The following is a 14,409-nucleotide window of genomic DNA, read 5'->3' as shown; positions in this document are numbered from 1 at the left end:
AATAAAATTAATAAAATTCTTTTTTTAATTAATCAATCAAACAATAAATCGATCAACCGATCCGTCAACCGAACAAACAAACGATAAACCAACCGATCAACCAACCGATCAACCAGCCAACCAACCAAACAACCAGTCAACCAACCAAACAACTAACCAAACAAACAACCAACAAACCAACCAATCTTTAAAACAAAATTGTTAACAATTTCAAATGGTTAATTTTAAAAAGAAAATTTAGCCTTCCTTTTTTTTCTCCAGCTATTTTGACAAAGCGAAGCAGTTATTCAGCAAAATTAAGTTAGCAACAAAATCGCAGCAAACCAAACGGTTATTAACACCCGGACTCTCAACAGTTCAGCGCTACTTTTCAGCTTAACTTGTAGAATTGCCAGTACAACGGCTACGTCATTTCATAATTTCTTCCAATCCACTAACACATTTAGGCGAGTTCACTCAAAACGAATTCCCTTGGTTAGCAAATTACAACTTTGATCAATATGGTAGCTATTTTTTTGTGCAATTTTAAAAAGCTTGTGTAATACACCATGAAGCTAAACATATAACCTTTTTATACTATTACTTCCTAAAAAAGGGAATAAAAAAAAAAGAAAGCTTTTCACTTTTAATGTAGTTATGTAATTCAGCACAAATATACTAGCTGCTTTCTCGGATGCGATCAGATACAACAATTCGCATAAAAAGCTAATTGTAGTAATTCTATAGATGCATTCTACAACCAATTTTTTTTTTTTTTTCCTCTCATTTTTATATTAACAATGCTATCAAATGTCAAGCTGATGACCCTATACACTATGTTGCATGTTTCGAAAAAACAGAAGATAGCTAAATGTCATTTGTTTCTATTCTTAAGGAATAGACTTTTGGCTGTAATAATGCACCACGTGTAGAAGTGGTGCCTTTGGCTGTAACAGTAACTAATGAGGGAAAAAAACGTACACAGTTAATGCGCGAAAAACGTGCGAAATGGAGGAACAAACGGACGAACGGGCAAACGGGCAAATCATTATACCAACCCAAATAACAATATTTGCACACTTCTCACACATGTTAAGCAAACCACTAAAGGCGTAAGCATGCATGCACATGTAAATTTCTACAAAGAACGCGCACAAAAAAAGGTTCTAATCGTTGAATAAATTCTACTCATTTGTTTTAACTTCACTGCATATGTACAGTTGCTTCAATTACCTTATAGGAGGGTATATTAATTTTTTGGTTTTATTCTATAAGCATTCCTTTTCGCGCTAATCCTCATTATTTCTATTAAACTAAGCGTTCTCACAATTTATCGTTTATTTGGATCTAAAATGGGTTCCCAGGAGGGGTAAAATTGTGGGATTGTTTATACCTGCACAAATGTATGGCTTTTTTCCCTATTCTATGAAAGACGCCAAGCGGACGAACAGCAAGCGAAGGATTCTACACAATAGTATGTCGTCCGAAAATTGTTAAGAGCCTCCGCTGTTAAGAACCTGCGCTGTTAAGCACTGCCTTGCTTCTGTTAAGGATTTCCCTTCGAGTGGTTATCAAAGAAGAAATAATCATTCCTTCCTCCTCATATATGACTCCCCTTTGCTTAACATTTGAGCAAAATTATGGGAAAAAAAAATGCGCTCTTTTTTTCTAAAATTGAGTAGGCGATTTACTTAAAAACTAAATAGCTAGAGTTTATAGGGCAGCGTTATGTATAAAAAGAGTGCAAGAAAAAAAAAGAGTTTACGGGAGAAAATTCGTGCACAATAATGTACATCTGTAGTTTAATACACTTTTTAGATAAAAAAAAAAGGTACTCTAATTGGAAGCTTTCTCTAAAAGGTTGTTTTTTTTTTTTGTTTACAAATATAAGCAATTTTTTTTTTTTTTTTTTGCATTTAAGTACCCATTTGGAAATCATTTGTTACGGTAAATTTCTGCTAGCCCATTTTATCGTTCCATTGACAGGCAAGGGAAAAAAGGTAATACATTCACGCGGTGTGCAAAATACCATCTCACAAATGTATAACATAATTCAAGTGTACATGCGTGTATATACATCCTCCTGCGTGTCAAAAGTTACCTATTTGTCTGATACTCTCCATTTTTTTTAGAAATAAACCGTGCATTGCAGCATTGCAGCACTGTAGCACTGTAGCAATGTAGCCCTGCATCACTGCATCGCTGCATCACCGGTAGCAAAAGGTTACTCCTCTTCTATGCTGTAACTTTTTAGTCTCTCAATTAATGCCTCCTTCCACGAATCCATCATTATAGCCGTTAAGAATTTCCACGAACTCCTTTTAGAATCTATAAATTCGTAAAACTTGGATTTTTTGCAGGATCCCTTATTAGCTAATTCTTTAAAATCTAAATAATCTTTGTGTTCCTTATCCAGTAACTCACTTGACATGTAGCCAGCGATTTCTTGCCATTCTCTTTTTTTAATGTCATCTGGTATGTTATATTCCTTCTGCACATGTCCACACAATCTCCACAAATCCCCATTCATCCTTAAATATTTATCTCTTCCAAAAGCCTGAACATAATGCCAGATTATAAACATGTCCTTTGGGCTTACAACCTTCCGTAGTTCTGCAGTCATCTCACTTAAAAAATCTTCTGTAATCTTCTCACTAATCTCTCTCATCGTACAATCATATGGCAATTGGTCATTATCATCCTCGTTATAAACGACATTCTTACTTCGCCTTATATTATCATAATCACTGGCTTCAATGGAATCCATAATTTCCTTCATTTCTTCTTTGCTTATATGTTTGTACAAAATGTCATCATATTTTTTTTTCAACTCCGCTGTAGTCATTATTTTATTTTTTTCATTCCTCAAATGCTTCATTGGGTCCACGGGAGCTTCTTCTTTCTCTTTCTCATCTTTTTCTTTCCCTTTTTTCCCCTTCCCATTTTTCCCCATCTCATTTTTCCCCATCTCATTTTTCCCCTTCCCATTTTTCCCCATCTCATTTTTCCCCATCTCATTTTTCCCCTTCTCATTTTTCCCCATCTCATTTTTCCCCTTCTCATTTTTCCCCATTTCATTTTTCTCCATCTCATTTTTCTCCATCTCATTTTGCTCCTCAAATTTCACTTTCAGCATTGTCCTGTTCGAAGTTTTCCCTTTCTGGATTATCTCTTCCGGCTCTACAAACTGCATTTTTTTTTTTACTGTAGTAATTTTATCCCCCTTTTTCAAACAATTGGGTAACGGGTCTGGGCCTACTTGTTTCAACCTTTCTTCCATTCTCTTGTAAAAATCTTCTTTGTACTTCCTCAAATGATCACTATCTTCTTTTTTAAGAGCCAGTCTAGCTAAAGTGGCACTTTCCCTCAGTTGTCTTATTTCAGCTAATGCTAATTTCCTGGAACATCCACCGATGCTTAATTCTAATTTGGAAAATGATTTCCCCTCTTCATTTGTGTAGTACGTATTCTATAGGACAGTGAAAAAATAGCGTTTTTCAAGTGAAGTTTTTTTTTTTATTTTTATTTTGGTAAGACTAAAATTGGCCATAAAGAAACATATCGACGGGATATGTACACACGTGTGCGCATCTATGCACACCACGGGCTTTTATGTACAATCGAAAATGAACTCTTATCCTACTTGTAAAAAGAGATTCAAAAGGGTTAGAAAAAACAAAATAAATATTCTAGACCTTGCAACCTTTGTACAGATTCTACCTGTAATGATTTTACTCCCCTGCTCTAATGAACGAGTGCAACGATTTTTAAAATTGCTCTTATTCGCTACTAAGGAGGAACTGCTCCTTCCCGAACCACCATGGGAGCATCCACGACCACATAAGTTGCCATCCATTTTGTATATTACTAAACTCCGCAATTTTGAAAGTTTTATTTTTTTTACTTACAGTTCGATTTAAAACATAAGATAAGAGGGCTCATATAAACCGGCAAACGAGTTCGCAAAAAATCGAAATTAAAAAAAAACGCATAACAAAAAACGCATAAAAAAAACACAACAAAAAATTATCTAATAATTACCATATTACAAATTTGTGATTATAAAAAAAAAAAATTCTACAAAAAGTTCACCAGAAAAACTCTAAAACGTAAGGAATAAAAATTTTTTTACTTATTGTAATTGCTGTACGTATAAATAAAGCATACGACTAAACGAATAGGATAAATCTAATCAGTAAAGGGGATGGGGTGTGGTAGCACGGGCATTTGTTCTTTTTTATAATATCTCGTTTTTTTTTTTTTTTTCTATCAAACATAAGCAACTGCACAAGAAGAATCTTTAAGTTCTATTTAACTATATTAATGATAACCGATGCACAGCAAACGGTTGCCTCTGTACCTCAGCCACAATAATTCAGCATCGTTTCAACACTCACATTTTTATATGTCACTTTAACATATTTATTTAAAAACAGAGTCAGTGACGGGTGCCGCACAACGGTGTTTACTCAAAAATGAGCTATTTCGCTTTTTTTAAAAAGGGCGTGCCACCAAAACAGTAATTTATACATAATTGTATTTTTACCTTAAGCGAAAAGGAAGAAAAAAAAAAAAATGATTCACTAAATAAAAACTTCAATTTATACTCCACACAATTGATGGCAAACCTGTTTCTAAAGGTTCATTTATTTTTCTAAAAAGGGTTAATAGAACCATTTGATCTAAAAAATATAGGATAGTGTGACGTTTGTGCTACTTCTCTCGACCCTTTTTTTTTTTTTTTTTTGTCATTACTTGTGCTATGTAAAATTTTACCATTTTGATGCTTATCCCGTTTGGTGTTAAAAAATAAAAAGGAGCGAAATGGTTTGTTGGTTTATTTAATAACAGGTGTTACGAAATGTTATACAATCTTTTTTCTGCACAGCTGTTAAAAAAAGAAAAAGAAAAATACACTTTAAATGACAGCTTAGGCGAAACAGCCCCGTAAAGTTAAAAGGGGAGGAATATGTATAGCGTTAAAAATGTTGACGCGTCATCATGAAAGGATGCGCGAACAGTTGCATAAACGGGCATAGCAATTCCATTTCTTACGTTACACTATGCCGCTTTACACCAGGCCACTCTACATGCTGCTCTATATGCCGCTCTACACTATGTTGTGTTGAGCCATCTGGCCAGTGTTAAAAAGCTAAAATTTTCGAGTGGGAACAACTTCGCCAGAGAAAAAAACCCTGAGGACGTCGGTTTAATCATTTTTATCGCTTCCTTTGCATCCTCCATATGTCTGCAAGTACACATATATTTCGTGTGCCCATTTATATGTGCGTGTCTACACGCATATATAATAGAACAATGATAACCTTAAACCGAAGGAGCTTACATAATTTCATTCCATCTTTATGTAAATTTCCTTTAAGATAAATATATATCTATACATATTATAGCTGTATTGCTCCTTTTTTTTTTTTTTTTTTTTTTCATTTTCTTTTTTGCTTGCAACTTTTTGAAAGTACAAAAAAAGCAAATCGATGACAATTCTGTAAAAATATTTTGCACTTGTAATATTTGTTGAGACAAATATTTTATCTTCTCCTTTTTGATAAACAAATAAATTGAATAAATTAAACAACATTGGTGATGTTTAAGCAGGAAAAAAGCTATTATACACGACTGGTATAATTGCTAAAACAAGTCAAATGAGCAATTGGGAGTTGTGTGCGCGTGTGTATAAAAGGAACCTTTTATTGCACAGAGTGAAAATGAGTGGACAGGAGAACAAATAAGCGCGCCAAAAAGGGGCGATTGTAAAAAGAAGCATGTGTACGTGTGTACGCATGTACACATACACGCATACGCATACACATAAACATGCACAAATGTACAAATGTACAAACGTGCACAGATGCATGCACACATTTGCGAATGGCTGGAAAAACAAGGGAATCACAAGCATGCGTTTTCCTTTAATTTTACAATTTGTTCAAAAAATAAACCAGTTAAAATTATTAACAGAAAGACATAAGGGCACTGGGGCTGGAGAAGAAGCAGCTGCGCGAGAGGCGTACACGAACATATATATATATATATATATATATATATATATATACATACATACGCCCACATTCCTATCACATCAATGCGTCCCGTAGGCCAGGAGAAATTCCCCTTCGCCCATTTTAAGGATGGCTAATTGCAGAACTTTACAAAAACATACTCTTCAGAAAATAGATTTTCCCAAATGAATCCTCTTAACAGCACATGCTCTTAATTTTAAAAATTGTCCAAGTAGGCAACTTTTTTTAGATTCTTCTTCACTGCAGAGAATTCAACACAAAAATGAGACACACCGGTTAGACATCAGAGCTCACTCAGTTTGAATATCCTAACGGTTTTACTAAACATTTGATTAGCATGGTAACCATAGCATCCTTATTCATCTTCATCGTTGCAGTTATACTCATCATTTTTTGTAAAATTATAGGCCACATAAATCTACCAAAGGATCCCTTTATTTTTTGCACAAAACAAAATACTACGTCGTCTTCATTTTTTGCCTTATATCATCCTGGGTATAATATTTCCCTTATAGCTCAATTTCCCCCATTAATTATTCTGTGCAAAAGGATCAAATCAGTTTTATCCCTTTCCAGTAGTTCTCTCACCAAAGTAGACGAAGAACATCGCTTATATTCGCTTATATTCGCTTATATTCGCTTCATTCCGTTCACTTAATTTTTTTTTTTTTTTTTTTCCTCCTCTTGTGTGCATTCACACAATTTATAAGAATCTTCTCTCATTTTAGAAGTCTCTTTTTTTTAAATCACCATCCCCATGAGCAAGCCTATATGCAGAACAACACATGCAACTCTTTCAGCCCCAGGCCTCAGATATCATAAAAAAAAAAAAAATTTCGTTTTTATATAATTCACCCTTCTCTTCATTTTTTGAAGATTCATATTTGTCTACAGGCATAACTTAGCTTAACCGTTTAAGACCCCTCTCGTCGATGATCATTTCTGTAAGGAAAATTTCCCCTAATTATCTTTTTTTTTTTAAATTCTAAGGCATCCTTCCACACGTCTTTTACTTGTCCGCCATTTCCTCATATACTTAAGTTATCCAAAGTGGCGCTCCTTCGAAGTACATTACCTACAATTTCTTTCTCCCTTTCGGGTCTTTTATTCGTAGTTCCTGCTGAACTTGCAGTAGCTTCTTTCTGTGCGGTGCTTGGCTTTACAGCATTATTTCGACCCCCACTTGCCTTTACTATCGATTCAGAGGTCTTTACCTTCGCTTTTAGTGTTTTTTTCTTTTTTTTCTTTTTCAAAAAGCCAAAAAACAAGGCTCTTTTTTTTTTTGCTTTTTTGCTTACAATGTCGCTTCCCTCGTTTCCCACCTTTTTTTCTTCTACTTTTTTTATTTTTTTTTCTTTTTCTGCTTTTTCTACTTTTTTTTCTTTCTCCTCATTTTCCCCAGTGTACCCTATACATTCATCTTTATAAAATATTTTTTCACGTGATATAGGATCAGCAAAGTGTACATTTCGCTTTTCTCTTTTTGGACTTGTCGCCTTTTTCAAGCAACTGCGCATTACTTTCTCTTTACCAGCGGATGTGGTCGCCTCGCCACTGGAGGTAGTCGATTCGCCGCTGCTTGCTGCGGAGTCTCCACTGGTTGTGCCAGCGCTACTTGTCCCTGTCGCGTCGCCATTGATTGTCGTCGCATCGTTGCTCGAGGCTGTTGCGTCACTACTCGAGGAAGTTGCGTCATTACCCGAGGATGTTGCATCACTACTCGAGGTAGCCGCATCACTAGTGGGGACTGCCGCATCGCTGACAGTGGTTGCGGTATCACCACTAGTTTTCTCTGCAGCACTACCGGAAGAGGCTGTCGCGTCGCCATTAGTTTTTGCAGCGTCTCCGCTAGTTTTAGCCGCGTTTCCGCTAGCTTTTGCTGTATCGCTGCTAGTTTTTGCCGCCTCCCCGCTAGTTTTAGCCGCACCACTGCTGCCTGCCTTCACACCAGCACCAGTTTTTGCCGCACCACTGTTGGCGGCCTTCACACTGGCCCTGGCTCCTGTGGCATCTCCACTTCCTCCTGTCTCCCCTGTATTCTGGGGAGGTTCCTCCTTTTTCAAGGAAGACGTAGACACCTTTTTCTTTTTCACCCTGTTAGCGGGAGCCTTTCTAGCACGAGAAGTTTTTTCTTTCTCGGCTAATTTTCTTGAATATGTATAACTCAGTTGCAGTTCTCCGTAAATGTTCCTCTCATCAGAAATGGACGTATTCTGCAGGGGTCATTAAAAAAAAAAAAAAATCATCTATAAAATAACGGTTCTTCAAAAATGACCTTTTTACGAAAAAGTAAAATAAATAAATAAAATAAAAACGCTACTGCGAGATTGTCTATTCATCTCCACATTCGCCTACCTGTACGAACAGATGTAGCAAGGTAAAAAGGAAAAAAACGAAAAATTTGGAAGTTATAAGATTCTTGAAACACTTTTTCATATCAATTTTACTCTGTTCTAACGAATGCGTAAAGAAATATTTCTCATTTCTCTTTCCAGAAGTCATGCCTCTTATTTCTGCTGTACCGAATAGGAGCCTGTCCAACAGCTCATCATCCATTTCATACATTTCTTTCATATCAGGTATTTTTATTGAACAGCTAAAAATTTGTATTCGTTTCTTTCACTGCTTTGGGGTAATAATGAAGAAAAAAAATTCCTCATTTATACCTTCTTCTAATGTCTTTCAAAAAAATAAAAATACAGACAGAAAGGGGGCGGCTATTTTGTATACATATGCATACTTTATATAATTAGCAACAACGATATAAGTATATATTATACGGGCTATGTCAAAACAGGGGTAGCATGGTCAGAAAAAACCTTCTAATTTACTGTTTTTTCTGCGTAGGTTTATATGCATATGAAGATTTCTGGACTTGCGTCAGTTCCGCAGAAGAAAACTATTGCTATATCACATTTTTATAAACAACAATCTTTCGAAATATTTTGATTCAGCCAAATCGATTTTTCTATTTAATCTGTAAGACAGCATAAATATATAGTATAAATATATAACTTTATACAAAAAAAAAAAAAACAATCAACTGTCTTACTATTTTTAGCTTAAAAAATAACGTAAATAAATAGTTACAAAAAGTATGAAAAAAATAAATTTATTTATATTAATTAGCATTTTATTGATATATATAATACGTACCAAATTGATAAGTCTATGTCTTTTTTTTTCATAATTATTATGTTTGTCATTCTTAAATTTTCAAGGAAAATTTTGGATATCGCGGAGTTAAAAAAAATATGCTAAAAGTTATTTTATTTTTTTTTTCTTATCTTGTTTCCCTCGTTTTTTCTTTTTTTTTTTCTCCTCTTTTTATTTTCTTTTATTTGTAGTATTTTCCTGTCCCCCTTTTTTATTTTTTTTTTCAATCTATCAGGGTTTTGGTTGATTGCCCCATATGTTTAAAAAAAATTTTTTTTTACTTCTTTCCTCTCTGTATGATGTATTGTCAAACCCGTTACAAATTTTGTTTTATTCTATTTCGGGCAAAATTGCGTACAATGCAGCGGTAAGAAGCTCTAATGCGTAATGAATAAATATATGCTATCTATTTACGCATGTAGTGCAGTAAGCATAACTACAGCGGTAATTTTTTTCGACCTTTAAAACCTTGTCCTCATTTTAAATTGCTCGGCTCGCATCTTTCTTTCCTGCTTGCCTAATTTCAAGAGGATGAAAAATATTAAAATTTTCAGGTAGTCTTTTTTTTAAAAATGCTGGTTTATTTTTGACCCCTTTTTATGTTTTTAACTTTGTAATTATAAAGAAAGGGGCATTAACGCGAAAAAAAAAAAAAACAAACAAAATTTCGACAGAGTAGCCGTTTTTATATCAATAAATCAATTTTATGTCCTTTTTAATGCCCCATTAATGGGCTTATATATTTTTTTTTTAACTTTTCTTCGTTCTGCGACCACTATAATTTCGCTTAAAGCAGCTAGCGAAACGAAAAAAAAAAAAAAAAGGAACAAGCAAATGGGTCAATTGAATAACGCACTTCATAATAAGCAGACGTTTACATTATAATTATATATATATATATATATATATATATTTTTTTTGACATGTCCAACCGTGCCATACAGCTTTTTACTTATATAAAGGGCTTCATAAAACATGTAGCCCGCATTTTCCGTAATCCTTTTTATTTTGCCATGTTGCTCCAGTTCGCATGGCACGCTGGTTCTCCTCTTGCTAGCTTTTTTTCTCATTTAAGTAATGAGGCATTTGAAATTATTTATAATCGTCTAATTTTATTTACCGATATATGCATATGTACGTGCGAGAGCCCACGAACGAACCATACAAACAAGAGCGCAATTTTTATAAAACGCACTGAACACGAGCATGCCAAAAATGTATGTAATGCTAACCTTGGCTTTTACGTTCTACAATATCCACACAAAGTGCATGTTTGTCCCATTTGCAATAAAAAAAAAGAATAAAAGATGCTCTCCAGATGGGTTTTTCTGAAAATGTTACAATGGATGACATATGTCTATAACGTGCAGTAAACCAGAAGAGCGTCCGTGCAAAGGAAGCGCATTTTTTGGCGATTCCTCTATGCGCTTAGTAATCCATCTGCATGTTTGTCTTTTCCCATGCATCACTAAAATGGTTCTACGTGCCCCAATGCTTTTTTTAAAACAAGTTTCCAAAAAGGAGACGCAACAAAGTGTGCTCTCAATTGTTGCAACTGGACTCGCGATTTTCCATTTTAGATTTACTATTTTGATTTACCCTTCCCGCGTTTTGTATACCTTGTCGCAAGGAGCACTGTGCAATTCGTTCCTGCCTCTTTCTTAAGGGCTGCTCTTATTTAGTCTTACTGTGACGCCGCGTCGTTATCTATTCGGTTTACTCTCCCCCTAAGACACAATGATGAATTAAACAAATTCAAATCTTAGTAGTGTCCAATTTTGCTGAGACTTCTTTTAAGCGAATTGAGGCAAATTATATCCCCTATTCACTTCCAACACAACATTGGGGAGGCACAATTTTTTTCTTTTTCTAAAATATAGCCGTTAAAAGGGGGAGAAAAATAACCTTAACACCATTATTTTTCGCTACTAAAGTGAGAAGCAGTCAACATAACGGATCAACCAATTACGCTATCAGAACAAAAATAAATAAAAAAGCGGAACAAGTTCTGACTTGACTGTGATTTTTCTTCACATAGGAGAAAAAAAGAAACGCAGCTGTTTTTCTCCTTTCCTGCTCTTCTCGCACCCCCTCGGATAAAATTACCACCCGTTCTTCGTTTACGCGAGCACATTTTTACGTCACAGTTAGCCAGATTTTTCAAACGTTTAACGCTATTATGATGAAAAAAAGAAGCTTTTCACTTTTTTCACATTAAGAAAAAGTCTACCCTCTTTAGACGTCCCCTCGGCTCACTTCTTACTTTCGTGCAAAAAAAAGATACCCGAGGGAGGCAAAAGAATGCGCGTTCGGAACACCGCCTATGCATGGTTCGACTAAATATAAGCATATTCCCACATACATGGAGGGAAAATGCATGCAATTATTATGTGCGCTGAACACGCGATGCACAGGCGCTGAGCTGAAAAGCTACTTCAATTTGATAAAATACTTCCGCCACATGAATTAAAAAGTAATCAGTTGTTTTAGTAGGTTGACAAAATGTAGAAGCAGTGTGATTTTTTTTATATGCACCTTACCATACACATAGACGAAGGTATACGCTTATGTATATATAACATGTGTACACAAGCATACATACGTACATACGTACATATATACGCATATGATATGTTAAGGGAATTGTGTATGATTGCTTAAGGCCATAAACTGAATGTACATTTTTTGCATCCAAAATGTTCAAAAAAAAACAAATAGAAAAAAAAAAATAACTTCTAAAAATGGTGCGATTGGCTTAACTACCGAGTATTTCTCCAAACAAGGCTGCTACGCTCATTTAGTGAATGTAAAGATTATATGCACGTGGTATGCTTCTCTTTTGCTCTTCCTTTCGCGCTTCCTTTTGCGCTTCCCTTCGCGCCTCCCTTCGCGCCTCCCTTCGCGCCTACACCTTTTCACAGTTCATATAGCTTTTCAAAAAAGGATAAGCAGTTCATAAAGTTTGCATGTTATGTAGCTTCATAAAATCACATAGAAAAATAATATCGTTTCGATTTTCAATCATCGTGAAACAAAAACATCGTTTATTGTGTCACGCAAGATAGGCTACACGGGCAAAAAGTCAATTTTTAAAAATTCATTAATTTTTTACTCTTTGTAAAAAATTGTAAGCATCTTTTACTAAAGATAGGGTGTATAACAATAAGTAGGTTCTTTGGGTTCCAATGAACATCATGAGGAGAGGTGGGAGGGCAGGCAATATAAGTGGAGCAACATTACTTACATCACGAATTATATTCTTTATGATGGATTTATCTTCCTCTTCTTCTTCTTCACATTCACCAAAATTGCAACAGGCGTTGTTGTTACCAGCCATCATGTTTTGTCTGTCGTTCATAAATTTTAAAAATTGTAACATTTGTTCTGGGCTGTCAAATGGCATTCTTCTATCTCCACTTGGGCCTGGTACATTTCTTGGTCTTTTTTGCATAGCCTGTGGTGGAGGTGGTAACATTCTTAATAACTGTATAAGTTCTTGCTCAGACAATTTGGGTGGTCCCTGGTGATTGTGTCTTGGTCCTGGGACGCGTGTAGGTTTATCGTCTGACATGATTTTATACCTTTCTTCTACCTTTTGCTTGTAAGCTTCTTCTGCCATTTTTCTGTACTTATCTTTATCATCATCTTCATCTTCCGCCTCTTCATCATTTGAGGAGCTTCCTGCTTTTACTGCTTGTTTTGAAGTGGATGCCTTCTTTGAGGTTTCTCCCAAGTTTCGACTAACCCCCAAGTCAAAGGCTCCTTCTTGCATTCTGGTTTCACACTCAAAAGTGTTTCCGAAGGCATTCTACAAAGAAGCGGAAATTCATAATTTTAACATTAGTTTTTGCATATATGTATAAGGAAACGATCAAAGCATTTTTTTTTTAACATAATGAAAAATAACACATGGGCATACACGAAGGAACACTTGCACATAAATGTTAACCATACATGTATGCAGTCGCGAAGAGGAAGAAAAACGACAGTGCTAAAATAGCTGTGCATTTTTCCCCCCTTCGCTCCTGTGTTATTCTTTTTTTTTTTTTTTTTTTTTCCTCTTTTTAACTTCACTTACCTCATTGAAGCATTGCAACACCAAAAATAAAACACCAAACATGGAAAGTTTGAGATAGAATGGGAACTTATTGCCATTGTTAGTTTTGTGGCCTGCCCAGGTGCCCTTTACGGATGAACTAGAATCCTTAGCTGCTACAACGTTTTCAGTGTTTCTTACTTCATTTTGGGCGAAGAGAGAGATGTTACTAGAATTTGTGTTAACCATCTTGTTTAGTAGGTATTCTTAATTTTGAAGTAAAAAAAAAAAAAAAAAAAAAAGAAAGAAAGAAAAAGGGTTGTTATATGTAGTACAGAAATATGTAGGAATAAATTGCCTAGAAATAAAAAACTATTAAAAAAGTTTTTTTTTCTATTAAATTAGCATAACTAAAATGATTGATAATATTACGTTTTTTGTTTAGCTCCAAATAGAGTAAATCAATTCAGTAAAACGTAAAAATTGTTTATAAAAAAAAAAAAATAATTATTATTAAAAAAAATTTTAAAATATTTATTTAATTCGTTTAGCTGCTATATTTCGTAATGACGTTCTTGCAAAAATTAATTTATTCTTTCAGACAAAAACAAAACTACAAGAATACTAAAATATATATAATTTTAATTAAATTTTTTCTATAATATTTTAAAAAAAAGAGAGAAAAGAATAAATAAAAAATAAATATATCACGAAATGTTTTTTTTCGGCATAAAAAAATATTTTTTGTCGCTCAATTATTATTTTTTCGATAACAAAGCATCATTTTATATTATTCACTAAAAATGATATTCTTATAAATAAAATGCAGAAACATCGTTTCTTTTAAAAATTAATGGATGAATGGCATGCTATGCTAAGTATTTCCTGTTATTCTAGAAGTTAAGGAATAAGGAAGTGACTTAATTATCTGTCATTTGGTATAATTTATTTATTTTTTATTATTTATTTGTTATTATTTTTTTATTTTATTTTTTTTTTTGCTATTATTTATCTGTTTGCTATTATCTATTTGTTATTTATTGCTATTATTTATTTATTGTTATTTTTTTTTTTTTCAATTCTATCCTGTTAAATAGGTGCCTCGAGAAAATGCATAAATTAAACAAAAAATAAAAATATTTTATCCGTGCCGCGACATATAAATTTAATCAAAATTGTAGATCACATTAATATGATGAT

At 34.1% G+C, this 14,409-nt stretch overlaps 3 protein-coding genes across 3 annotated transcripts, besides 9 other annotated features; all 3 read right to left on the bottom strand.

The window, feature by feature from the left end:
* Positions 1 to 1,909: 1,909 nt before the first annotated feature.
* PVX_003535 (Phist protein (Pf-fam-b)) lies at positions 1,910 to 3,835 on the bottom strand (the record flags this gene model as incomplete). The annotated part of the gene is made up of 2 exons (XM_001612896.1): positions 1,910 to 3,448; positions 3,623 to 3,835. The coding sequence occupies 2 exons, from the start codon at positions 3,833 to 3,835 to the stop codon at positions 2,204 to 2,206; spliced, it is 1,458 nt and encodes a 485-aa protein (XP_001612946.1). The 3' UTR covers positions 1,910 to 2,203.
* Positions 2,556 to 2,728: a microsatellite.
* Positions 3,836 to 5,038: 1,203 nt separating the features above from the next.
* Positions 5,039 to 5,073: a microsatellite.
* A 328-nt stretch (positions 5,074 to 5,401) lies between these two features.
* Positions 5,402 to 5,498: a microsatellite.
* Positions 5,499 to 5,653: 155 nt separating this feature from the next.
* Positions 5,654 to 5,696: a microsatellite.
* A 1,349-nt stretch (positions 5,697 to 7,045) lies between these two features.
* PVX_003540 (hypothetical protein, conserved) lies at positions 7,046 to 8,573 on the bottom strand (the record flags this gene model as incomplete). The annotated part of the gene is made up of 2 exons (XM_001612897.1): positions 7,046 to 8,230; positions 8,373 to 8,573. 2 exons carry the CDS (start codon positions 8,571 to 8,573, stop codon positions 7,046 to 7,048), a joined length of 1,386 nt encoding a protein of 461 aa, XP_001612947.1.
* A 1,125-nt stretch (positions 8,574 to 9,698) lies between these two features.
* Positions 9,699 to 9,725: a microsatellite.
* A 1,680-nt stretch (positions 9,726 to 11,405) lies between these two features.
* Positions 11,406 to 11,434: a microsatellite.
* An 839-nt stretch (positions 11,435 to 12,273) lies between these two features.
* On the bottom strand, positions 12,274 to 14,181 carry PVX_003545 (hypothetical protein, conserved; the record flags this gene model as incomplete). The annotated part of the gene is made up of 2 exons (XM_001612898.1): positions 13,252 to 14,181; positions 12,274 to 12,981 (listed from the first exon to the last, which is right to left on the bottom strand). Exons 1-2 carry the CDS (start codon positions 13,456 to 13,458, stop codon positions 12,274 to 12,276), a joined length of 915 nt encoding a protein of 304 aa, XP_001612948.1. The 5' UTR covers positions 13,459 to 14,181.
* Positions 12,846 to 12,878: a microsatellite.
* Positions 13,129 to 13,164: a microsatellite.
* Positions 13,792 to 13,907: a microsatellite.
* Positions 14,182 to 14,409: the final 228 nt, after the last annotated feature.

The sequence above is a fragment of the Plasmodium vivax genome, chromosome 4, assembly GCF_000002415.2.
Source record: "Plasmodium vivax chromosome 4, whole genome shotgun sequence".
NCBI lineage: Eukaryota > Apicomplexa > Aconoidasida > Haemosporida > Plasmodiidae > Plasmodium > Plasmodium vivax.
Note: the sequence above shows the minus strand (reverse complement) of the source record. Positions and strands in the feature narration are given on the sequence as shown.